A 24,632-nucleotide genomic window follows, 5' to 3' on the forward strand; every position below is an offset into this window, starting at 1 on the left:
GCTTTCCAAAGTATTTCTACTTTCAAAAGTATTAAGTCTTTTGACTTAATTTCCATACAGCAATGCAAATAAGCAACTGCTACACACAACAAAATAGACGAATCTAGAAACATGATGAGGGTCTATGGCCATACCACCTTGAACGTGCCGGGTCTCGTCTGATCTCGGAAGCTAAGTAGGGTCGGGCCTGGTTAGTACCTGGATGGGAACACAAGGAGGAATGAGAAAATCAGTCACTTATTATTCCATTAATATAAAGTTGAAAAAACAAAACAATCATAATATTAGAAGTCACCTTAAGGCTTTCCTCTGAGGCAAGTGTGAGAGAAGTGACTACAGGAGGCTCTAGAAGGGCTTTATGGAACAGTCCTACTTATAGACGTGTGGTGATTTCATGGTTTTGTTTACTTTGTATTAATTCATAGAGCTGTAAATTTATGATTTGGGTACTTTTTTGAAATACACTGTTTTATCTAAAGATGTATTTTTAAAAAAAGATGCACACTATTCAGCATTCAAGGTTAAATAAGAAAATACATTATGTGAATTTATTCTATACACTTAAAATGAATATTTTGTCTTTTTTCATGAAAACACAATGAGGTACCAAATTACAGCCATAAAATTGGCAAAAATTTTTAAAGTTGTACAATGCCAAATATCGGGGACATGATACACTGCTGGTAGATGTGTAAGTTGGTACAAATACTTTGGAAAACCACTGCACAAAACTAGTAAAACTGGAGACATGAATCCACTAAATACTTAGCAGTTTGACTCCTAGGTATGTCCCCTGGAGAAATACATGCTGAAGTGCCACAGTATATATATATAAGACGTGAATATCTGTTTTTTCTGGGTTTCAGTTAGTATGAACAATGAACCAAAACTAGAAACACTACAAATATCCATCAATATTAAAATGAATAAATAAATCATCCTATATTCATTAAATGGAATAGTAAGCCACAACAAAAACAAAATGGATAAATCTTACAAATGTATTATTGAACAAAAGAAGCAAAACAAAACAAACACTTCAATATAACTATATGAAACTAATCAAAATAGGAAAACTAAATTATAGCACCCAGGCGTTCATATATAAGTGATAAAGATATAAAGAAGAGTGAGAAAATTATTATTATAAAAATCAGGTAAATGGAGGGGGCATGCACAGTGGCTCACACCTGTAATTCCAGCACTTTGGGAAGCTGAGGTGGTTGGATCACCTGAGGTCAGGAGTTCAAGACGAGCCTGGCCAAAATAGTGAAACCCCGTCTCTACTAAAAACACAAAAATTAGCTGGGCGTGGTGGCACATGCCTGTAATCCCAGCTACTCGGGAGGCTGAGAGAGGAGAATCACTTGAACCCGGGAGGCGGAGTTGGCAGTGAGCTGAGATACCCCCACTGCACTCCTGCCTGGGTGAAAGAGCAAGACTGTGTCTCAAAAATAATAATAGTAATAGAAATATTAATAAATAAATAAAAATCAGGTAAACAGAGCTGGGCACAATGGTGCATGCCTACAGTCTCAGCACTTGAGAGGTTGAGGCAGAAGGATCACCTGAGCCCAGGAATTCAAGGCTGTTGCTGCTATGATTATACCTGTGAATGGCTACTGTACTGCAGCCTGGGCAATATAGCAAGACCCTCTTCTCTAAATAAAATAAAAATAAATAAAATAAAAAATCAGGTGAATGGTTAATTCCCAAAGAAAGTGACGGGGTTGTAAAAATCAAAAGAGAGAGAGGGTTTCTGGGATGTTGGCAATGTTTTCCTAACCTTAGTAGTGATTATATGGATTCATTTTATAAGTATTTATTTAAATCTATGTATATACCTCATAAATTTTCTGCATGTATGTTATATCTCAGTTTAAAAATGTTTAATTAGTGAACAGTAGAAAATTGATATAATCGGCCGGGCGCGGTGGCTCAAGCCTGTAATCCCAGCACTTTGGGAGGCCGAGACGGGCGGATCACAAGGTCAGGAGATCGAGACCATCCTGGCTAACATGGCGAAACCCCGTCTCTACTAAAAACACAAAAAATTAGCCGGGCGAGGTGGCAGCGCCTGTGGTCCCAGCTACTCGGGAGGCTGAGGCAGGAGAATGGCGGGAACCCGGGAGGCGGAGCTTGCAGTGAGCTGAGATCTGGCCACTGCACTCCAGCCTGGGCAACAGAGCGAGACTCTATCTCAAAAAAAAAAAAAAAAAAAAAAAATTGATATAATCATCACAAGCATACATGCATCCACAATACAATCTTGAACTACATCAAACAAATAGGAAAAAATACATAAATCAACAATTGTAGTTGGAAATGTTTTAGCATACATCTCTAAGATCACATAGACCTGAAAATTGCATGGATATGAATGAGCTAAAAAATTTTTTTTAATTTAAAAAATATAGCCGGGTGTGGTGGCTCACGCCTGTAATCCCAGCACTTTGGGAGGCCGAAGCAGGAGAATCACGAGGTCAGAAGATTGACACTATCCTGGCTAACACAGTGAAACCTAGTCTCTACTAAAACTACAAAAAATTAGCAGAACGTGGTGACACTAGGCTGAAGTCCCAGCTACTTGGGAGGCTCAGGCAGGAGAATCGCTTGAACCCAGGAGGTGGAGGGTGCAGTAAGCCAAGATTATGCCACCGCATTCCAGCTTGGGCGACTGAGCCAGACTCCGTCTCAAAAAAAAAAAAAAAAAGAACTTTGTACTAAGTGAAATAAACAAGTCACAAAAAGGCAGCTACTGTATGATTCCACTTCTATGAGATACCTAGAGTAGTCAAATTTATAGAGATGGAAAGCAGAATGGCGGTTGCCAGGGATTAGGGATAGAGGGAGGTGAAGAGTTATTAGTTAATGGGTATAGAGTTTCAGTTTTGAAAGATGAAGAGTTCTGGAGATGCAGAGTGGTGATGACTGCATAACAGTGTGAATGTACCTACCACCACTGAACTGAACACTTTAAAAAGGTTCATATGCCAAATTTTATATTCTGTATATTTTACCACAATTAAAGTTTTTTATAGAAAACAAAAACAAATGTTCTGGCTTCCAGATTCCTATAGATTCATGCCAGTTACCTAATTTTGAACCTCTCCACACATCCTATAAACAAAACTAAGGAGAACAAATAAAACCATCTATGGCTACAATATAATTTATAGGCAGAGAAAATTATAAGCTCCATTTTATACAAAAGCAAGTATATGCATCCAAAACCAGCAGATCCAGTTACAGAGCCATGCTCTAGAAGAGAAACCAAGATGGCACAGAAAGTCTAAACCACCACCAGAAAAAGAGAGTCCCATCTTGAGTGGAGAAATACTGACAATATGTCTGAGGTCTGGTAGATGAAAGAACTGAGACGTATTTTTAAAGGGGGTGAAATTGTTTGAGACTGGAAATGGCAATGTTGCAAAGGCAAGAGGAAAGGGAGGAGGAAAGAGGCGACTTGAAGGGGAGGTACCCCTTCAGGGCTTCATGGTGAAGAAAAAGGAAGCAAGCAGTGCATAGGAGTCCCAGGCTGGGCACAGTCGCTGATTCCTGTAAACCCAACACTATGGGATGCCGAGATGGGCGGATCTCTTGAGCTCAGGAACTCAAGACCAGCCTGGGCAATATGGCGAGACCCCCATCTCTACAAAAATAAAATAAAATACAAAATTTAGCCAGGCGAAGTAGTGCGCACCTGTGGTCCCAGCTACTCAGGAGGAGGCTGAGGCAGGAGGATCGCTTGAGCCCAGGAGACAGAGGTTGCAGTGTGCCGAGATGGCACCACTGCACTCCAGCCTGGGAGACAGAGTCAGACCATGTCTCAAAAAGAAAAAGAAAAAGGAAATTAAGAGTTCCACAGAAATGAAAGAGAATCAGAAAATCACAAGACATCAGCCGGTGCGCCACTCTAAAAAAGGGCTATTTCGGGGGGAAAATGCATTTTGTTCTACCAACAAAAGAGGGCACTCTTGAACTAAGAAAGCTGGTAAGGCACCCAACCTCCTGCCTCATTTGCAGTTGCTGAAACTGGAAAATAAAATATTACAAAATGCACAGAAAATTGCAGACGTATTATATAGAAAAAGTTTAAGTGAAAATCTATATTTTCTAAAAAACAAAAAACATGAAACCGGAAAACTGAAACACAATATTCCAGCCAAAATTAAATAACCTTAAACAATCATTTGGTAACATGAAAAAAACGTGATGAATCAGAAAAATAACTCAGAACAGAAGTGGACAAAGAAAAAAATAACTAAGAAAACAGTTTGTAAAAAAAAAAAAAAAAAAAAAAGGAGAAATAGAAGAATAAAAAAAAATTATAAGATGTCCAAAGAGGAAGAGCTTTTACTTAAAATATAATAACTAGTATTGAGGAAAGGTATCAACACAGCCAAAAAAATAAAAATAAAATCAAGAAAGCAAATCAGCCGAGTGCGGTGGCTCACGTCTGTAATCCCAGCACTTTGGGAGGCCAAGGCGGGTGGATCACAAGGTCAGGAGTTCAAGACCAGCCTGGCCATTATTATGAAACCTCATCTCTACTAAAAATACAAAAATTAGCCAGGCGTGGTGGCATGCTCCTGTAGTCCCAGCTACTTGGGAGGCTGAGGCAGGAGAATCGCCTGAACAAAGGAGGCTGAAATTGCAGTAAGTCGAGATCGCACCACTGCACTCCATCCTGGGCAACAGAATGAGACTCCATCAGAACAAAAAAAGAAAAAAAAGAAAGAAAGAAAGCCATTCAAAGAATCAGACAGAAAGTGGTGTGGAGGCAAAGATCCAACATACATTGCAGTCCCTGAAGAAGAATAAAATAATGGAACCGATGTAATCTTCAAAACTATAATAAAGGAAAACTTGGGTCTACATATCGAAAGGAAACCTAGGAAAATTTATATGAACGATCAAGTCTGAGGTATATCTTAGCGCATCCGTTCGATTTGAAAGAAAAACTCCTCTGGGCCTCAGGCAAAAAGGACAAGAAAATACAAATATACAGGTAACTGTTAGAACAAACACGTGAACATTACTGAACACTGAAAAAACTTTAAAAGTTAAGAGTTAGGTTGATTTTGGATTTTAAGCACTTCCTTGCTTTCTAGCACTACGAGGTGCTCTGCGTCCATTTCTATATTTCCTGCCCACTACTAAAATCAGCCATTTCTCCAAGAAACCCTGGATCCTTTTATTATGGAAAGGGAGCTGAACTTCAGCAGTAAAAAGGCTGGAGAGTGCCCGCGGGTCTCGAACAACCCAGAGAGGTGGTTTGCTGAACTGCGAAGTAACCGCTGAGCTAAAGCCAGCCCAGAGGCTGCTTCCGGATTATATTTTCTTGACTGGTGAGAAAGACCTACGTCACAAAGAGTGAGTCAAAACAACGGTGCTTTAGCATGACTCAGCGACCCAGACTGTCCAACCTGCCACCACCTCCAGACAATTGCAGAGTGTCCATCTGGGGACATACAAGAGTGACAAGTACTCAGCCTTCCTCTGACCCCTGGAGAGCTCTTCCGTGGTTGTGTTCCTGGCTTATTCTCTCCTTCTCAGCAGTCACCTGGTCCACAACTCTCGACAAGCCCCCACCTCCTTTGCCTCCAGTCTCTGAGCTCCCAAAACACCACGCAGGGTCACTTTGTGATCAAATCAACTTTTACAACTAGTGGTTGGGCCAGGGGAGTGGAGTCTTTACAAGGTGTAAATTGTATTTCAGACTTTATCTTAGAATTTCGCTGCTAAATAGATAAACTTTACAACTCCTGTCCAGGTGAAACTTCCTGTTACGCTTTTTAATTTTTTTTTGTTAGAGACAGACTCTCCCTCTGTCACCCAGGCTGCAGTGCAATGGCCCCATGTAGGCTCAACCCATACGCCCCTCTTAACCTCATGAGTAGCTAGGACTACAGGCACAGGCCACTATGCCCAACTTTTTTTTTTCTTTTTTCATTTTTTCTTTTTTGAGATGCAGTACCTACTCTGTCACCCAAGCTGGATTGCAGTGGCACCACCTCAGCTCACTGCAGCCTCCCTCCGGGGTTCAAGTGATTCTCGTGCCTCTCCCTCCCAAGTAGCTGAGACTACAGGCATGCGCTACCACACCCGGCCAATTTCTGTATTTTTTTAATAGAGACGAGGTTTCACCATGTTGGCCAGGCTGGTCTTGAACTCCTGACCTCAAGTGATCTGCTCCCCTCGGCCTTCCAAATGGCTGGGATAACAGGCTTCAGCTACTGTGCCCGGCCTTTTTTGTTGTTGTTGTCAGAGACAGAGTCTTGCTATGTTGCCAAGGTTGACCTGGAACTGGCCTCAAGAGATCCTTCTACTTCGGCCACCCAAAGTGCTAGGATTACCTGTGTGAGCCTCCATGCCTGGCCTAAAAATATTTCCATTTTTAATACCACAGGAACATCCATTCCTTTTATGTACGCTGTAAACAGCTAACCTTTCTTCCCCAAATTCCTACTTTTCTCCAATTAACCACTGTTTATATTTCAATGTGTATCCTTCCAGTCCTTTTCCTCAATCTGTATATTTAACTCTACACAGAACAAAATGTTTTTCTTGGCTTGCTGGGAATCCGGTTGTTGGATATTGTTTACTTAACAGCATGTCTTGGAGATCCTTCTGGTCACTGCATATAAATCTAATTCACTTGTATTGTAACACCTGTATTATATTCAAGTATAAATGTACTAGTTTTAAGTTTCATTATCATAAAGCTGCAGTAATACACATCTTGGTACATATATGTGCACATACACAAGTATGTTGTTAGAATATATGCTGGATTAAAGAATCTGCACACATATTTGGAGAAAGTTATGGGGGAAATACCAGAAGCCTTGAGGGTGCCTGAAGCCACAGGATCATCTTTAATAATAAGGATCATCTTTTGTTCCCCAGGTACTCTGAAGGGCAATTCCACCAGAATGTAAATTCCATGACATCTGGGACTTTGATGCATTGCCCCAGAAGATAATACCAGTACCTACAGCATGTTCACTTAAGCACTGGTCAAGCGGATTTTCCTCAACCAGAATGCAAACATTTCCATTGGTTTTAGAAAGACCTAAAAGAAGCTTCTCTTTGAGATTTCTGAGTTATCTGGGATTACTGTGGGCTCTTGAATTTCCATTCCATTTCCTTTCCCAAGACGCCAACTTGAGTACCTCCAAATACCCCATAACTTAGGTCCTTTTGAGACTCAAACCACTTATCAGTCCCAAGAGAGTTTAAAGATTCTGAAATTCAGAATTACCTTTCTGAAGTGACCAGAAGTAAGATCCCACTGTACCAAAAAGGGAAATACATCCTTTGAAGCTAAATTGAACTAGATGGTTTCCTGAAGAATGAGGCTGGGAGTGTCACTCTGTCGCCCAGGCTGGAGTGCAGTGGCATGATCTTGGCTCACTGCACCTCTGCCTCCCGGGTTCAAGCGATTCTCCTGCCTCAGCCTCCCAAGTAGCTGGGAGTACAGGCATGTGCCACCACCCCGGCTAATTTTGTATTTTTAGTAGAGACAGGGTTTCTCCATGTTGGTCAGGCTGGTCTTGAACTCCCGACCTCAGGTGATCTGCCCGCTTCAGCCTCCCAAAGTGCTGCGATTACAGGTGTGAGCCACAGCACCCAGTCAGCAACATTTTCTTTAGTGGTGATTATATGGATTATATAGTAGTGAATATATGGATTCATTTTATAAGCATTTATTTAAATCTACATATATATCTTATAAACTTTCTGCATGTATGTTATGCCTCACAGTTTTAAAATGTTTCATTAGAAAACAGTAGAAAATTGATATAATCATCATAAGCATACATGCATCCACATTACAATCACCAACTATATCAAATAAATAGGAAAAAATACATAAATCAACAAAATTTTTTGTATTTTTAGTAGAGACGGGGTTTCACTGTGTTAGCCAGGATGATCTCGATCTCCTGACCTCGTGATCTGCTCTCCTCGGCCTCCCAAAGTGCTGGGATTACAGGTGTGAGCCACTGCGTCCGGCCTGTTTTTGGTTTTCAAGCACTTCCTTACTATCTAGCACTATAAGATGCACCGTGTTTCTTGTAGTTGGAACTGTTTTAACATGTAGTTAAATCAACAATTGTAGTTGGAAATGTTTTAACATGCATCTCTAAGAACTGTAGATCACATAGACCTGAAAATAGTATGGATATGAATAAGCTAGAAAACAAATTTTAAAATATGTAGATCCAAAATAATCAGGCATCCTTTTTGAATATACATGTAACACTTACAACAATAGACCATGCCATAAAGGAATAGGCCATAAATAGGAATAGGCCATAAAGGAAGCGTCAATAAATTCCAAAGATCCAATCCCATTCAATGTCCTCTTACTACACAGTGCATCCTGGAATTAACATTTGTAAAAATGATAGCTAAAATAAAATCCCACTTGTTTGGAAACTAAATCACGTATTACTAGATCAGACTCTGCTTAAAAAATACTTAGAAGTGAATGAAACACTACATGACAGAATTTGTGTACTACAATTAAGCAATATGTAGAGGCAAACTTACAGTTTTAAATACACTAATGATTAAGAAAGATTAAAATCAAATAAGCTGCCACAGGAGATACAACCTCACACCCTTCAGGATAGCTACTATCACACACACACACACACACACACACACACACACAGAGAGAGAGAGAATAAATGTTAGTGAAGATGTGGAGAAATTGAAGCCCTTCTGAACTATTGGTGGGAATGTAAAATGATATAGCTGCTATGGGAGACCGTATGGCAGTTACTTAAATAGCTAAAAATAGAACTACCATAAAATCCAGCAATTCCACTTCTGGTATATATCCAAAAGAATTGAAAGCAGATACTAGACCAGGCGCGGTGGACCATGCCTGTAATCCCAGCACTTTGGGAGGCTGAGGTGGGCAGATCATGAGGTCAGAAGTTCGATACCAGCCTGGCTGACATGGTGAAACCCCATGTCTACTAAAAATACAAAAATTAGCTGGGTTTGGTGGTACGTGCCTGTAATCCCAGTTACTCAGGAGGCTGAGGCAGGAGAATCGCCTGAACCCGGAAGGTGGAGGTTGCAGTGAGCCAAGATGACGCCAATGTACTCCAGCCTGGACAAGAGAGCAAGATGCCATCTCAAAAAGAAAGCAGAAATTCAAACAGATATTTGTACATTTATGTTCTTAGCAGCATTGTTCATAATAGCCAAAAGGTCAAAAGAACCCAAATGTCCATTGATGGACTATGGCTAAACAAAATATTCCATTTTCATAATATTCCATTGTAGTATTCACATACAATAGAATATTATTTATCCTTTCTAAAAAGGAATAAAATTGTGGTACATGATACAATATGGATGAACCTTAATAACATTGTGCTGGCCAGGCGTGGTGGCTCATGCCTGTAATTCCAACAATTTGGGAGGCCGAGGCGAGAGGATCACCTGAGGTCAGGAGTTTGAGACCAGCCTGATCAGCATGGTGAACCCCATCTCTACTAAACATACAAAAATTAGCCAGACATGGTGGTGGATGCCTGTAATCCCAGCTACTTGGGAGGCTGAGGCAGGAGAATTGCTTGAACCTGGGAGGCGGAGGTTGCAGTGAGCTGAGATCATGCCACTGCACTCCAGCCTGGGCAACAGAGTGAGACTCCCTCTCAGAAAAAAAAAAAAAAAAAAAAAAACCTGTGCTAAGTGAAATAAACAAGTCACAAAAAGACAAATACTGCATGATTCCACTTCTATGAGATATGTAGTCAAATTTATAGACTGAGGGCAGAATGGCAGTTGCCAGGGATTAGGGATGGAGAGAGATGGAGAGTTATTAGTTAGTGGGTATAGAGTTTCAATTTTGAAATATGAAGAGTTCTGGAGATGGGCAGTGGTGACAGGTGCATAACAGTGCGAATGTACCTACCACCACTGAACTGAACACTTCCAAATGGTTCATATGGCCTGGGGACAGTGGCTCACACCTGTAATCCCAGCTCTTAGGGAGGCAGAGGTGGGAGGATAGCTTGAGCCCAGGAGTTCGAGATCTGCCTGGGCAATATAGACCCCATTCTCCACAAAAAGGAAAAAAAAAAGACCAAAAAAAAAAAAAAGGTGTAAAATGGTTAATATGCCAAATTTTATGTACTATGTATTTTACCACAATTAAAATTTTTTATGGAAAACAAAAACAAATGTTCTGGCTTCCAGATTCCTATAGAATAAAGCCAGTTACCTAAAGTTGAATCTCTTCACACATCCTATAAACAAACAAAACTAAGGAGAACAAATAAAACCATCTATGGCTACAACATAATTTACAGGCAGAGAAAATTATAAACCCCATTTTATATAAAAGCAGATATATACATCCAAAACCAGCACATCCAGTTACAGAGCCATGCTCTAGAAGAGAAGCCAAGATGGCACAGAAAGTCTAAATCACCACCAGAAAAAAAGGGTCCCGTCTTGAGTGGAGAAATACTGACAATATGTCTGAGATCTGGTAGATGAAAGAACTGAGATATATTTTAAAAGGTGGTGAAATTGTTGGAGACTGGAAATGGCAATGTTGCAAAGGCAGGAGGAAAGAGGCGACTTGAAGGGGAGGTACCCCTTCAGGGCTTCATGGTGAAGAGAAAGGAAGCAAGCAGTGAATAAGAGTACCAGGCTGGCCGCGGTGGCTCACTCCTGTAAACCCAACATTATGGGAGGCCGAGGTGGGCGGATCTTGAGCTCAGGAATTTGAGACCAGCCTGGGCAACATGGCGAGACCCCATCTCTAGTAAAATAAAATAAAATAATAAAATACAAAGCTGGGTGAGGTAGTGCACACCTGTGGTCCCAGCTACTCTGGAGGAGGCTGAGGCAGGAGGTATTGCTTGAGCTCAGGAGGCAGAGATTGCAAAGAAAAAAAAAATTAAGAGTCTCACAGATATAAAAGAAAATCACAAAATCACAAGATATCAGCCTGTGCTCCACTTTCCAAAAAAGGGCTATTTGGGGAAGAAATGCATTTTGTTCTACCAACAAAAGAGGGCACTACAGTCAGGCGCAGTGGCTCATGTCTGTAATCCCAGTACTTTGGGAGGCCGAGGTGGGTAGATCACCTGAGGTCAAGAGTTCGAAACCAGCCTGGCCAACATGGTGAAACCCTGCCTCTACTAAAAATACAAAATTAGCCAGGCATGGTAGTGCATGCCTGTAATCCCAGCTACTTGGGAGGCTTAGGCAGGAGAATCGCTTGAACCGGAGATGTGGAGGTTGCATTGAACCGAGATCACACCATTGCACTCCAGCCTGGGCAACAAGAGCGAAACTGTCTCAAAAACAAACAAACAAACAAAAACAGGGCACTCAAACTAAGAAAGCTGGTAAGGCACCCAAACTACTACTTCATTTGTAATTGCTGAAACTGGAAAATAAAACATTTCAAAATGCACAGAAAATTGCAGACACAGTATATAGCAAAATGTTAAGTGAAAATCAATATTTTTTAAAACACTAACCATGAAACTGGAAAACTGAAACACAGTACTCCAATCTAAATTAGATAACCTTAAGCAATCATTTGGTAACATGAAAAAAATGCCATGAATCAGAAAAATAACTCAGAACAGAAATGGACAAAGAACGAAATAAGAAAACAGTTTGTAAAAAAAGCAGGAGATATGGAAGAAAAAAAAATCTCTGAAAAGAACACTGAATCATAAGATGTCCAAAGAGGAAAAGCTTTTACTTAAAATATAATAACTGGTATTGAGGAAAGGTATTAAAACAGCCAATAAAATAAAAATAAAATCAAGAAAGCAATTCAAAGATCAGAGAGAAAGTGATATAGAGGCAAAGATCCAACATACATTGCAGTCCCTGAAGAAGAATAAAATAATGGAACCGATGTAATCTTCAAAACTATAATAAAAGAAAACTTGGGTCTACATATCGAAAGGAAACCTATGAAAATTTATATGGAATGATCAAGTTTGAGGTATATCTTAGAACATCCATTAGATTTGGAAGAAAAATTCCTGTGGGCCTCAGTAAAAAAAGGCAAGAAGATACAAACATACGGGTAACTGTTAGAACAAACACATGAGGCCGGGCGCGGTGGCTCAAGCCTGTAATCCCAGCACTTTGGGAGGCCGAGACGGGCGGATCACAAGGTCAGGAGATCGAGACCATCCTGGCTAACATGGTGAAACCCCGTCTCTACTAAAAATACAAAAAACTAGCCGGGCAAGGTGGCGGGCGCCTGTAGTCCCAGCTACTCGGGAGGCTGAGGCAGGAGAATGGTGTAAACCCGGGAGGCGGAGCTTGCAGTGAGCTGAGATCCGGCCACTGCACTCCAGCCTGGGCGACAGAGCGAGACTCCGTCTCAAAAAAAAAAAAAAAAAAAAAAAAAAAAAAAAAAACCCCTTGAACATACTGAACACGGAAAAAACTTTAAAAGTTGAGTTGGTTGGTTTTGGTTTTTAAGCACTTCCTTACTTTCTAGCACTACGAGATCTAGCACTGCTCCACGTCCGTTTCTATATTTCCTGCCCAGTACTAAATCAGCCATTTCTCCAAGGAGCCCTGGTTTCTTTTTCCATGGAAAGGGACCTGAACTTCAGCAGTGAAAAGGACTGCAGAGCGCCCACGGATCTCGAACCACCCAGAGAGGTAAAAGGACTGGAGAGCGCCCGCGGGTCTCGAACAACCCAGAGAGGTTGGTGTAATCCTAGGAGGTGTCGCCGAAGTAACCGCTGAGCTAAAGCCAGCCCAGAGGTTGTTTCCGGATTATATTTTCTTGACTGGTGAGAAAGACCTACGTCACAAAGCGTGAGTCAAAACAAGGGTGCTTTAGCATGACTCAGCGTCCAGGACTGTCCAACACGCCCCCCACCTCCAGACAATTCAGGAGTTGTCCGTCTGGGGACACACAGCAGTGACAAGGACGCAGCCTTTCCTTAAGCCCTGGAGAGCTCTTCCGCAGTTGTGTCTTCCCTCGGCTTATTGTCTCCTTCTCAGCAGTCACCTGCTCCACAACTCTCAAAATGCCCCCACGTCCTTCGCTTCCAGCCTTTGCGCTCCCAAAACAACCACGCAGTATCACTTTGTGATCAAATCAACTTTTACAACTAGTGCTTGGGCCAGGGCAGTGGAGTCTTCACAAGGTGTAAATTGTATTTCAGACCTTATCTTAGAACTTTGCTGCTAAACTAGTTAAACCTTACAACCCCTGCCCAGGTGAAACTTCCTGTTACGCTTTTTTTTTAAAGACACATAATCATCCTCTGTCACCCAGGCTGCAGTGCACTGGCTCCATCTAGGCTCAACCCCTACGCCCCTCTTAGCCTCGCGAGTAGCTAGGACTACAGGCACAGTTCACTATGCCCAACTAATTTTTTTTTTTTTTTTTTTTTGAGGCGGAGTCTCGATCTGTTGCCCAGGCTGGAGTGCAGTGGCACGATCTCGGTTCACTGCAACCTCCGCCTCCCGGGTTCCAGCGATTTCCGGCTAATTTTTGTGTTTTTAATAGAGACGGTTTCACCATGTTGGCCAGGCTGGTCTCAAGCTCCTGACCTCAAGTGACTCGCCCGCCTCGTCCTCCCAAAGTGCTAGGATTACAGGCGTGAGCCACGGCGTCCTGCTTTTTTTTTTTTTTTTTTTTTTCCTTCTTCTTTTGAGACAGAGTCTTGCTCTGTCGCCAGGCTGGAGAGCAGCGGCACGATCTCCGATTACTGCAACCTCCCCCTCCCGGGTTCAAGCGATTCTCCTGCCTCAGCCTCCCGAGTAGCTGGGACTATAGGCGCGCACCACCACGCCCAGCTAATTTTTGTATGTTTAGTAGAAACGGGGTTTCACCATGTTGGCCAGGATACTCTCGGTCTCTTGACCTCATGATCCACCCGCCTCGGTCTCCCAAAGTGCTGGGATAACAGACGTGAGCCACCGCACCTGGCCAATTTTTTTTTTCCTTTTTCTGTTTTGAGATGGAGTCTCCACTCTGTTGCTCAGGCTGTATTGCAGTGGCACTACCTCGGCTCGCTGCAGCCTCCGCCTCCCGGGTTCAGGCGATTGTGGTGTCTCAGCCTCCCAAGTAGCAGGGACTACAGGCATGCACACCACACCCTGCTAATTTTTGTATTTTTTAGTAGAGATGAGATTTCACCAAGTTCGCCAGACTGGTCTTGAACTCCTGACCTCAAGTGATCCGCTCCCCTCGGCCTCCCAAGGGGCTGGGATTACAGGTGTGAGCCACCGTGCCCGCCTTTTTTATTTTCTGTAGAGCCAGGATCTTGCTATGCTGCCCAAGTTGACCTGGAACTGGCCTCAAGAGATCCTTCTACCTCGGCCACCCAAAGAGCTAGGATTACCTGTGTGAGCCTCCATGCCTGGCCTAAAAATATTTCCATTTTTAATACCACAGGAACATCTATTCCTTTTATGTACTCTGTAAACAGCTAACCTTTCTTCCCCAAATTTCTACTTTTCTCCAATTAACCACTGTCTATATTTCAATGTGTATCCTTCCAGTCCTTTTCCTCAATCTGTATATTTAACTGTACACAAAACATAGTTTTTCTTGGCTTGCTGGGGAATCCAGTTGTTGGATATTGTTTACGTAACAGCATGTCTTGGAGATCCTTCCGGTCACTGCATATAAACCTAATTCCCTTGCATTGTAAACAGCTGCATTATATTCAAGTATAAATGTACTAGTTTTAAGTTTCATTATCATAAAGCTGCAGTAATACACATCTTGGTACATATATGTGCACATACACAAGTATGTTGTTAGAATATATGCTGGATTAAAGAATCTGCACACATATTTGGAGAAAGTTATGGGGGAAATACTAGAAGCCTTGAGGGTGCCTGAAGTCACAGGATCATCTTTAATAATAAGGATCATCTTTTGTTCCCCAGGTACTCTGAAGGGCAATTCCACCAGAATGTAAATTCCATGACATCTGGGACTTTGATGCATTGCCCCAGAAGATAATACCAGTACCTACAGCATGTTCACCTAAGCACTGGTCAAGCGGATTTTCCTCAACCAGAATGCAAACATTTCCATTGGTTTTAGAAAGACCTGAAAGAGGCCGGGCACGGTAGCTCATACCTGTAATCCCAGCACTTTGGGAGGCCGAGGCGGGCAGATCACGAGGTCAGGAAATCAAGACCATCCTGGCTAACATGGTGAAAACCCGTCTCTACTAAAAATACAAAAAAATTAGCCGAGGATACTGGCGGGCACCTGTAATCCCAGCTATTCGGGATGCTGAGTCAGGAGAATCACTTGAACCCAGGAGGTGGAGGTTACAGCGAGCTGAGATCATGCCACTGCACTCTAGCCTGAGTGACAGTGACACTCAAAAAAAAAAAAAAAACTGAACCATGGAAGGAACTCACTGAAACCTCCAGCCTGCCTTGAAAGGGGTAACAAAAGACCTAGTCAACAACAAGACTGTCACCCAAGGGACCTGAAGTGCACATAATCCTGCCAAGAAAAGCACCCACCAATCTGCCCCCATTGCCCAATACTTACTGTATCTAAAACTTTGAGCCAGGCCTTGAGCCCACAGGTGAAGATACATTCATGGTGTTCCCAGTGGTAAGATTCAGCATCACATGTTTACAGCAAGGGAATTTTGTACAAAAGTCCAAAGGGAGGTGTATGATGCTTTGTGGTTCAGATACTACAGAAAGGTGAAGAGCTTGATGGGGCAGAGAATGAATACCAGCTATATGGTGGCAGCCTTGTTAACCCAACGGATCCATTTTTTCAGGGTATAGAACCAGCAAGAGTTACAGGTTTCATCTGCTTGAAGTTAATGTGTTAAAGTTAATAATTCTCCATGTATGTATGACTATTTTTTTTCCTCTGCATCCCCTGGACTTGGTACAGTACTTGATCCAATGGATATCAAAGTTTTGTGAGTTTCTGTACTGAGTTTACCAGTCTGTGCCATCTAATTCTCAAATTAGACCAAGGTAGGGAAAACAGCTAGCTGCTTCTCAGTGGATTTCAATGTGGGTAGGGAGGGATTTTGCCTTTCTCAGGGGCATAGACATTTTTAGTTGTCACAATTGTGGAAGAGGGTGCTACTGGCATCTAGCAGGTAACGGCCAGGGATGAAGTTAATCCTAAATCAAAATCAAAATCATAAACACCCTACACTGCACAGCATTGGTTTCTACAACAAATGATAATCTGGCCCAAAATATCAACAGTGCCAAGATTAAGTAATCCTGTGTCTAGCAGACAGTAAGAAACACACTAAGGGCAGGGTGCAATGGCTCACGCCTATAATCCCAGCACTTTGGGAGGCTGAGGCAGGTGGATCACCTGAGCAAGGAGTTCTAGACCAGCCTAGCCAACATGGTGAAACCCCATCTCAACTAAAAATACAAAATTAGCTGCTTGAAGCCAAGAGGCGGAGGTTGCAGTGAGCCAAGACCGCGCCACTGCACTCCAGACTGGGCGATAGAGCAAGACTCTCTCAAAAAAAAAAAAAAGAAAGAAAAAGAAAAAGAAAAACACTAAGTTCAATCCTGAGCTCTACTGTTCCAAAAACAAAAGATCAAAGGAGTCTGAAATGATAGGAATAGTTTTGGTTCAGGCTCCTCTGGACACAGATCCCTTACCAGAGGAAAACATAACTCATGCTAAAAAAAAAAAAAAAAAATCCTAGGCAAAAATAAGATTTAAAATGGAAGAATAAAACACTCTATGGAAATCCTCAGCATGAGAAGGAAAAACAAATATTCACAGGCAAAATTATGGAATGTTCCCACCAAATGTAAAACAGGCCCAGTCAATGCCATTTATTATACATGTTGAACAGCTTCTAAGACCCAAGGGCTCCCATAATAAGGTTTTGGGGATTTTTTGTTTTGTTTTGTTTTTCATTTTCTTCTTTGCATCAAACAGGTTCTTCCAAAAGCCTGCTCACAAGGAAGACAAAAACAGAAATCCTCAGGAAAATGAAACAAGAGAACCTGAAACAATCTATACCTGAATGTTAAAAAACTCATCAGACACAAACCACACCAAACACTCATCCCATTTAATTTCCTGTTACATGCTCTGAGGAAGCCAAGAACATCAGGCCCCAGGGCAGCAATGCTCTAGGATTCCAGCTCAGGCCCCCTCTATGTGACAGATTCATGCACACACATCCACACACCATAGAACCAGGCAGAAATACACATGCATGCACAGGTAGCTAGAGAACCATAGGGCGGGATGGGAAAAAGGGCTGGTCAAGGATATGCAATCAACTGGAAACTGGGACCTAGAGAATTCTTCTGTTGCAGGCTGAACATGAGTTAAAATTAAAACAAAGGCATAACACAGGATAAAGGTGGGATGCTCAGACAAGAGGCTGGATAGATGGAGAGATAAAGATGCAGGGGGAGTTTTGGGAAAGCAGCCTCAGAAGGGGAGGTTTTTCTTTATTGGAAACTCAGGTGGGCAGGGGTCCTATGACTCCAGCGATATACTGAGGCTGAAGCAATATGCCACAGCATTACCTCTGCAATCTGTGCCCTCTCCCAAAGTAGAGGGAAACCATGAGCCCCACCCTCTATCCCTCCCCATTGACACTCTTAAGAACTTTCCCATCACCCAAAAAGAAATGACCCCCGACTACACACACACACACACAAAGTTAGGTCCAGCATAGGCCCAAGTTAGGCCAAGCATAGAAAGCCTCAGTAACTCTTCTTGGTGGAACCAAAGCCAGAGAAGCCCATCACAGCTGCCATCTCATCGTCCTCCTCAAATGTCAAGTCCTCCTCAGCCCTCCTTTTCTTCTCCTTCTGTTTCTCTTTCTTGTATGCTTTGGCCTTTTCTTCCTGGAGGGAAAAATCACTCAGAATCAGTTTAGACTCCTCAGCCAAATGTTACTGAAAAAGACATGAGTTTCAAGACTCCTTTCTATCTTTAGGAGAAAGTACTTAAGACAAGTAAAATCTCAAGGACAGAGTAAAAGCCAGAGTAAAAATTATAAAGGATAACAAAAAGAAATTTTAGCCTCTAGAGAGAAGTTCTCAAGCCTGCACTCTAGTTCATTTTTTTTTTTTTTTGAGAGAGTCTTGTTCTGTCGCCTAGGCTGGAGTGCAGTGGCACAATCTCGGCTCATCGCAACCTCCACCTCCTGGGTTCAAGCAATCCTCCCACCTCAGCCTCCCAAGTAGCTGGGACTATAGGCGTGTGCCACTGCACCCAGCTAATTTTTGTATTTGCAGAGACAGGGTCCCACCATGTTGCTGGGGCTGGTCTTGAACTCCTGGTCTCAAGTGATCCATCCACCTTGGCCTCCCAAAGTGTTGGGATTACACGCGTGAGCCACTGCGTCTGGCCCCATGTCATTTCTAGTTCCTGACAGGGTTATGACAGCAAAACCATATAATAGCAACTGACATTCTGGGGCATGCAGTACATGCCAGAAATTGCTCTGAGTACTTCATGCATATTATACTAAGATCTCTAATATGGGGATACTGAGGCACAAAGAGGTTATATAACTTGCCCAAGATTCACAGCCAGTAAGTGGAAGAAACAGAATTCTGACCCAGTCAGCCTGATTTCATGGGCCTCCTTAGGACTAGGTACATTTAGTTAATTCCTCTTGTAGTTAAAAAAAAAAAGTATGGAGGAAGCTATGCATGTTGTGGGGGACAGTGGGTATATGGGAAATCTTTATACCTCCCTCTCGATTTTGTTGCAAACCCAAACTGCTCTAAAAAAAGTTAAGTCTTTTTAAAAAATTAAATCAAAGAATACAGATGAGAGTCCTCAACTTACGATGCTCTGACAAGATTTTTCAGTTTTACAATGGTGCAAACTGACATGCATTTGAAACTGTACTTCAAGTATCCATATAACCATTGTTTTTCACATTCAGTACAGTATTCAATAAATTAATGAGATGAATACTTTATTATAGAATAGGTTTTGTGTTAGATAATCTGGGTCAATTGTAGGCTAATGTGTTCTGAGCACATTAAGGTAGGCTAGACTAAACTATGGTAGGTTAGGTGTATTACACATTTTTTTTTTTTTTTTTTGAGACGGAGTCTCGCTCTGTCGCCCAGGCTGGAGTGCAGTGGCGCTATCTCGGCTCACTGCAAGCTCCGCCTCCCGGGTTTATGCCATTCTCCTGCCTCAGCCTCCCGAGTAGCTGGGACTACAGGCGCCCGCCACCTCGCCCGGCTAATTTTTTTGTATTTTTAGTAGAGACGGGGTTTCATTGTGTTAGCCAGGATGGTCTCGATCTCCTGACCTCGTGATCCGCCCGTCTCGGCCTCCCAAAGTGCTGGGATTACAGGCTTGAGCCACCGCGCCCGGCCGTATTACACATTTTTGACTTAAGATATTTTTAACTTGATGATGGGTTTATCGGTAGGTAACCCTGTCAGAAGTTGAGAAATATCTGTATCGCTAAAATAAATAAATAATAAGGCCCACAGAGTCCAGGACAAAAAAGTCGTTTCAGAGCCATTTCCTTCAGATCATGAGAATCCTAAACAAAGGCAACAAATGTTTCCGCTAATATACAGAACTCAGGAGATACAACTCTGGGGCTGGGAGTAGGAGTGGGATGAGGACAGGGTCTCCCATGATTCATAACATAAAACTCAAATCTGGGGCAGAGGGGAAGACTAGGAGAGGCTTACCTCTTCTCTGAGCTCCTTCATCCTTTCCTCAAAATCATAATCCTTCTGCTTCTCTTCCATCTTCTTCTTGTTGACCTCAAAACGTTTCTTCACCTGATCCAGGGTGGAACGTTCCACACGCATAGACATGCCCAGGTTTCTCTGATCTGGATGGGGTCAACAGTGAAGAAGGCAAGCTCATTAAAACATCCTCAGCCCCTCAAAAAGTATTTTCCTGACTTCTCTGACATCTTCTCATATGACATCTCATAAAACACACAGCACAAATAATTACGGTTAAAAGAAATTCCCTTGGTCAGCTGGGCCCAGGAGCAGCACATGGTTTGGGTGCTGTTAAAAGTCTCATGGCCTCCAGAATAAGGCCTCTTACCCATTGCCTCCAGAAATATTACATAATGAAGTAAAAGATGGCCTGTGCTGAAACAACTGGAGAGTTCTAATAGGGGCATCAAAAAAGAGCCCAATAGAAACTACCTTTCTTACTCCAGCCTTCTTTTGATCAGTAAAAAGAAGAGGAAGAAAAAAAAAAAAACCTACCCTTCCATTCCACCCCACCTCCAAAACCCAATTCCAGCCCTAGTCACAAGCTACCTCCAAGCCTTACGTTTCTTTCCATTAATGTGATCCAGAAAGTTGATGGAGTCCTTCACCACACAGTCACAGACATTGCAGTAATATCTAACAGGAAGAAACAGCACTTGAGTCAAATATGGTTTTAAGGATCTTATCATTTTCAACCAAGAAACACAAATTTTTAGGTAAACTTCTTTTTAGAAGTGTTAAGCCTTCATTTCTATAAAGCCTTGGCTCTCGAGAGAATATAGCAGTCATCCTCAAAGACAGCCTCAGGATGAGCCCCACCCTCTTGGTATTCCTACTCTGTGTAGTCTCTTCCCAATTTGTACTAGAGTTGGTCTGTGTGGCCAACAGAATATGTCAAAAGTAATATCTTCCAAAATTAGGTTATTTTAAAAACCATGCCTTCTGTCTTTGTTTGGGTTACTTGCTCCGGGGAAGCCAGTTGCTCTATTGTGAGCAGTCTTATAGAAAGGTCTATGGGGCAAAGAACTTAGGCTTCCAAACAACAGGCATGTGAGAGAGCTTGGAAGCAGATCCTCCAGCCCCACTTAAGATTCAAATGAATGCAGACCTACCTTGCCAACTCCTTGATTGCAGCTTCATGAAGAGACCCTGAGCCAGAACCACCTAGGTAAGCCACTCCCACATTCCTTACCCAAAGAAACTGTGAGTGGTGTAGTTTATGCTGCTAAGCTGTGGGTTAATTTGTTAATTTACGTAACAATAGATAACTAATACAGACAGGAATGGACAACAGTGGGTTTACTAAGCAGCTCAGAGAAGTGTCACTCATTGCTGTCTGTGTTGCTCTCCTGCTAGAAAACCTAACTGGAGAGAGAAGCAGTGGGGGGCAAAAGGGTGACAAGCTGTTGTGGGACCCTTCTTCCTACAGGTTACAGTCTTGGAAGAAGGTGTACAATCAGGCATCCATAACAACTACAGCCTTTGCAGCTAGTCTGGAACCTCACACCCCGCTTCTTCACCATTAACAACTCCTAGGCTCTACCTAATTTCTCCCCTAGAAATCTCCTCAGTAGCACCTTCCTTCATTTCTTCCTCTGACAGATCAAATAATCCCTTTTAAAATATTAATAGTAAATCAGAATTGATAACAAGTATAATGGCAATAAAAAAATTTTTTTTTTTTTTTTTGAGAGAGTTTCGCTCTGTGGCTCAGGCTGGAGTGCAGTGGCGCGATCTCTGCTCACTGTAAGCTCCGCCTCCCGGGTTCACACCATTCTCCTGCCTCAGCCTCCAGAGTAGCTGGGACTACAGGCGCCCGCCACCAAGCCCAACTAATTTTTTGTATTTTTAGTAGAGACGGGGTTTCACTTGTTAGCCAGGATGGTCTCAATCTCCTGACCTCGTGATCCGCCCGCCTCGACCTCTCAAAGTGCTGGGATTACAGGCGTGGTGAGCCACCGCACCCAGCCAGCAAAAAAAAAAAATTTAAAATATGTATTAAGTAGTAGTTGTAGTGCTACTACTAGTAGTTGCAGTGCTAGTATGATTTTTGTCTTGTTTTGTTTTTTTAATTGAGACAGGGTCTCACTGTGTTGCCCAGGCTGGTCTTGAATTCCTGGGCTTAAGCAATCCTCCTGCTTTGGACTCCCAAAGTGCTGGGATTACAAGCATAAGCCACCGTGCCCAGCCAATGCTAATAATATGAAGCCCACTGAGTGACCACTCCTAGAGACACTATCATGTCAACTTGAGACCTTGGGAGACACAGAAAAACAAATATAAAGATGGAATTACAGGCAAGAAGAACATAATCCTGGGGCCAAGGACCTTCCTCAATAGTTCCTAAAACCAAAATCGGTGGCTTAATAGATGCATTCTTGGCTGCAGAGAAAAATGATAAGCAACTTACCCTCCCATCTCAGATTGAGGGGTTGTCTTGGTAATGACAATTGTCTTCCCAAGCTTGGATTCCAAGTCCACCTTGTAGTCCCTATGCCGTAAAAGCTCTCGCTTGACAGGCTGCACTGGTTTTCCTGAAACATAATGGGGAAGGAAGTCCCTTCAATATTATAGCTCCTCAACCAGAAAGAAAAAACATGCATGAAACCCAAAATTCAGGTCTACTCTCATTTCAAAATGATTCCTGAAAGAAAGGACGCAACAGACACTTAAAGTAGCAGCTGGGGAGAATCTCAACACAGGAAAAAATCATAAGCAATCCCCAATTCTCTACAGCTTTTCTCCACTTCAAAGCCAGCCAATCCAAAAGCAGTATGTTTTATATTCATTGATTAACTGAATTGTGGGGGAGAATTTCTAAAGTGTTACTAGAAGCAACTTTTTCAAAACAGAAGCAAGGATATTCAAGAATGCTTTCAGGCAGATACCCTAGGCATAACAGAAAGGAACCTTCTGAGAGCTGGGCAAATTTATAAAAGGTGACCAACATTTAGGAAATGCCTGTTACATGTCAAGCACTATTTATTTTACATGTTACATAAAAACTGAAATAGTTAGTGAATGCAAGGTGGCCTGGAGGTAAAGGGAAAGAAGAATGTACACGTTTGAAACAGATGACAAAACAAGACATTTCTTTATGCAATCTCTTAACCAGGAGAGAAGCACCAAGTCCCTGACGTCCAAGGCACAGAGAAACAGCACTGCTAAGCACTAGCTGAAACAATCACAGATCCTGGAAAGTACCCCGGTTTTTCTCAGACTATATGGGAGGGTCTTGATTGGGCCAGAATGTTCTCTCCCTTAAGAAATTTCAAGGGAAAGAGGGGAGTCACTGACAGCGGTAATGCACAGTAGCAAAATACTCCACACTTCTCTGTCACTACAAAGGATTCCGTTATCTTCTCTGTACTTCAGGAAAGCATTAAACGAGCCAAGCAAAGGGTGGGCAAGGAAGCGGAGTAAAATAGAGCTGAAGAGCATCTCAAAACTACTTACTTCAGCCCACCTCCTCGCTCTCATTTTGTAAATGTAGAAACCTAGGCCGAGGGAAGCAACACTCTGCCAGAGCTTAACCGCGTGGGAAGGCAGCGCACTTCAACTCCCACCCGCTCTCCATCATCGCATCGCCTCTGTGATACCCTTAGCCCTTGATGTAGTTGGCACCCACCATCTTTCTTTTCTCTCTCTTCCGTGAGCCTCTTCTCGGCGAGTTTCTCATATTCATCTTTGTCCCACTTTCGGCGAAAGTCCAAGTTTTTTGTCTGTGGAGGGGAAAAAGCGTCAAGATCCGTCGCCGTGTCCGGACCCCTAAAGAAGCAGGGAACCGCGCCCTCGCGGTCCAGGCAGCTACAGGACCTTTTGAAAGCGAAGCCTCTTTGGACTGCATGAGAAGGCTGGGGTAGCCTCAGGACCCCCAACCCGAGAAACCTCCATGATTCCACTGACCCTTTGCCAAGGCCTATACTGGGGAGTTCTTGAACCTGGACCCTGCGATCTCGAGGAGATATCGGAAAGCCGGTCGGGTGCAGGAGTCTGTCTCTATTCAGGTCTGAAAAACCATTCCCCACCCCGCAAAACCTCCTCTTCAGACACAACACCTACCCCGCTACCCGACGCCATCTTCACAGCGAAGTGAATGGCGAGCTGAAAAATGCCGTAAAAGGCGGCTTGGAGCCGTAAGGCAAGATGGCCCTCCAATAAGCTTGGAGTCTTGTGTTCCAAACGAGGTAAGGACTGGAGGGCTTCTAAAACAGGCTTGTTGGCCCCGCCTCTGCTCCAAGGAGACAGCGCAGGCGCAAGAGGAGTATGAAGCAACACGGAAGTAAGGGCGCCTGCAAGCGTTTTTTGCCTTGGGTTTCAAAACAAGCATTGAAGGGTCAAGATTTAGTTCAACTATTTTACAAACAAGGAAACTGAGGTTCGAAAAACTGTGGTCTCTGATCTAGTCTAACAACTTTGCGTCCACTGCCAAGAATTCGTAAACCTTTTTTAAGGCCGAAGCGCCATTAGGGGGTCTAGATGCCTCTCATTCACCTGCATGCACTAGCGATATGACCCTAAACTACACTGAAGCGTTTGCAACAGAGGTACCCTTCCCGACGCACATATAAAAAGCATGTTTTGCACTTGTGCTCTTTTCCTTGAAGCAATGCTATCACACTTTACTTCACTCATTTTTCCATCACCTGGGGAACTTTATAGAACATAATTTAATCAGCATTAATTGGATTTGGAAAGGCCAGTCATCAACAACACTCTAATACCGGCTCACTATATGTTGATTTTTAGCAATAAAACTACCTCTTGGCCAGGTGCGGTGGCTCATGCTTGTAATCCCAGCACTTTGGGAGGCTGAGGTGTGGATTATGAGGTCAGGAGTTCAAGACCAGCCTGGCCAATATGGTGAAACCCTGTCTCTGCTAAAAATACAAAAATTAGCTGGC

At 42.8% G+C, this 24,632-nt stretch overlaps 1 protein-coding gene across 1 annotated transcript; it reads right to left on the reverse strand.

Moving 5' to 3' along the window:
* Positions 1 to 16,806: 16,806 nt before the first annotated feature.
* On the reverse strand, positions 16,807 to 23,930 carry LOC105467022 (zinc finger matrin-type 2). Its single transcript, XM_011716294.2, has 6 exons — positions 23,791 to 23,930; positions 23,357 to 23,450; positions 22,139 to 22,262; positions 20,291 to 20,364; positions 19,687 to 19,832; positions 16,807 to 17,862 (listed from the first exon to the last, which is right to left on the reverse strand). Exons 1-6 carry the CDS (start codon positions 23,806 to 23,808, stop codon positions 17,719 to 17,721), a joined length of 600 nt encoding a protein of 199 aa, XP_011714596.1. The 5' UTR covers positions 23,809 to 23,930; the 3' UTR covers positions 16,807 to 17,718.
* Positions 23,931 to 24,632: the final 702 nt, after the last annotated feature.

The sequence above is a fragment of the Macaca nemestrina genome, chromosome 6 (genome assembly GCF_043159975.1).
Source record: "Macaca nemestrina isolate mMacNem1 chromosome 6, mMacNem.hap1, whole genome shotgun sequence".
NCBI classification, from domain to species: Eukaryota; Metazoa; Chordata; class Mammalia; order Primates; family Cercopithecidae; genus Macaca; species Macaca nemestrina.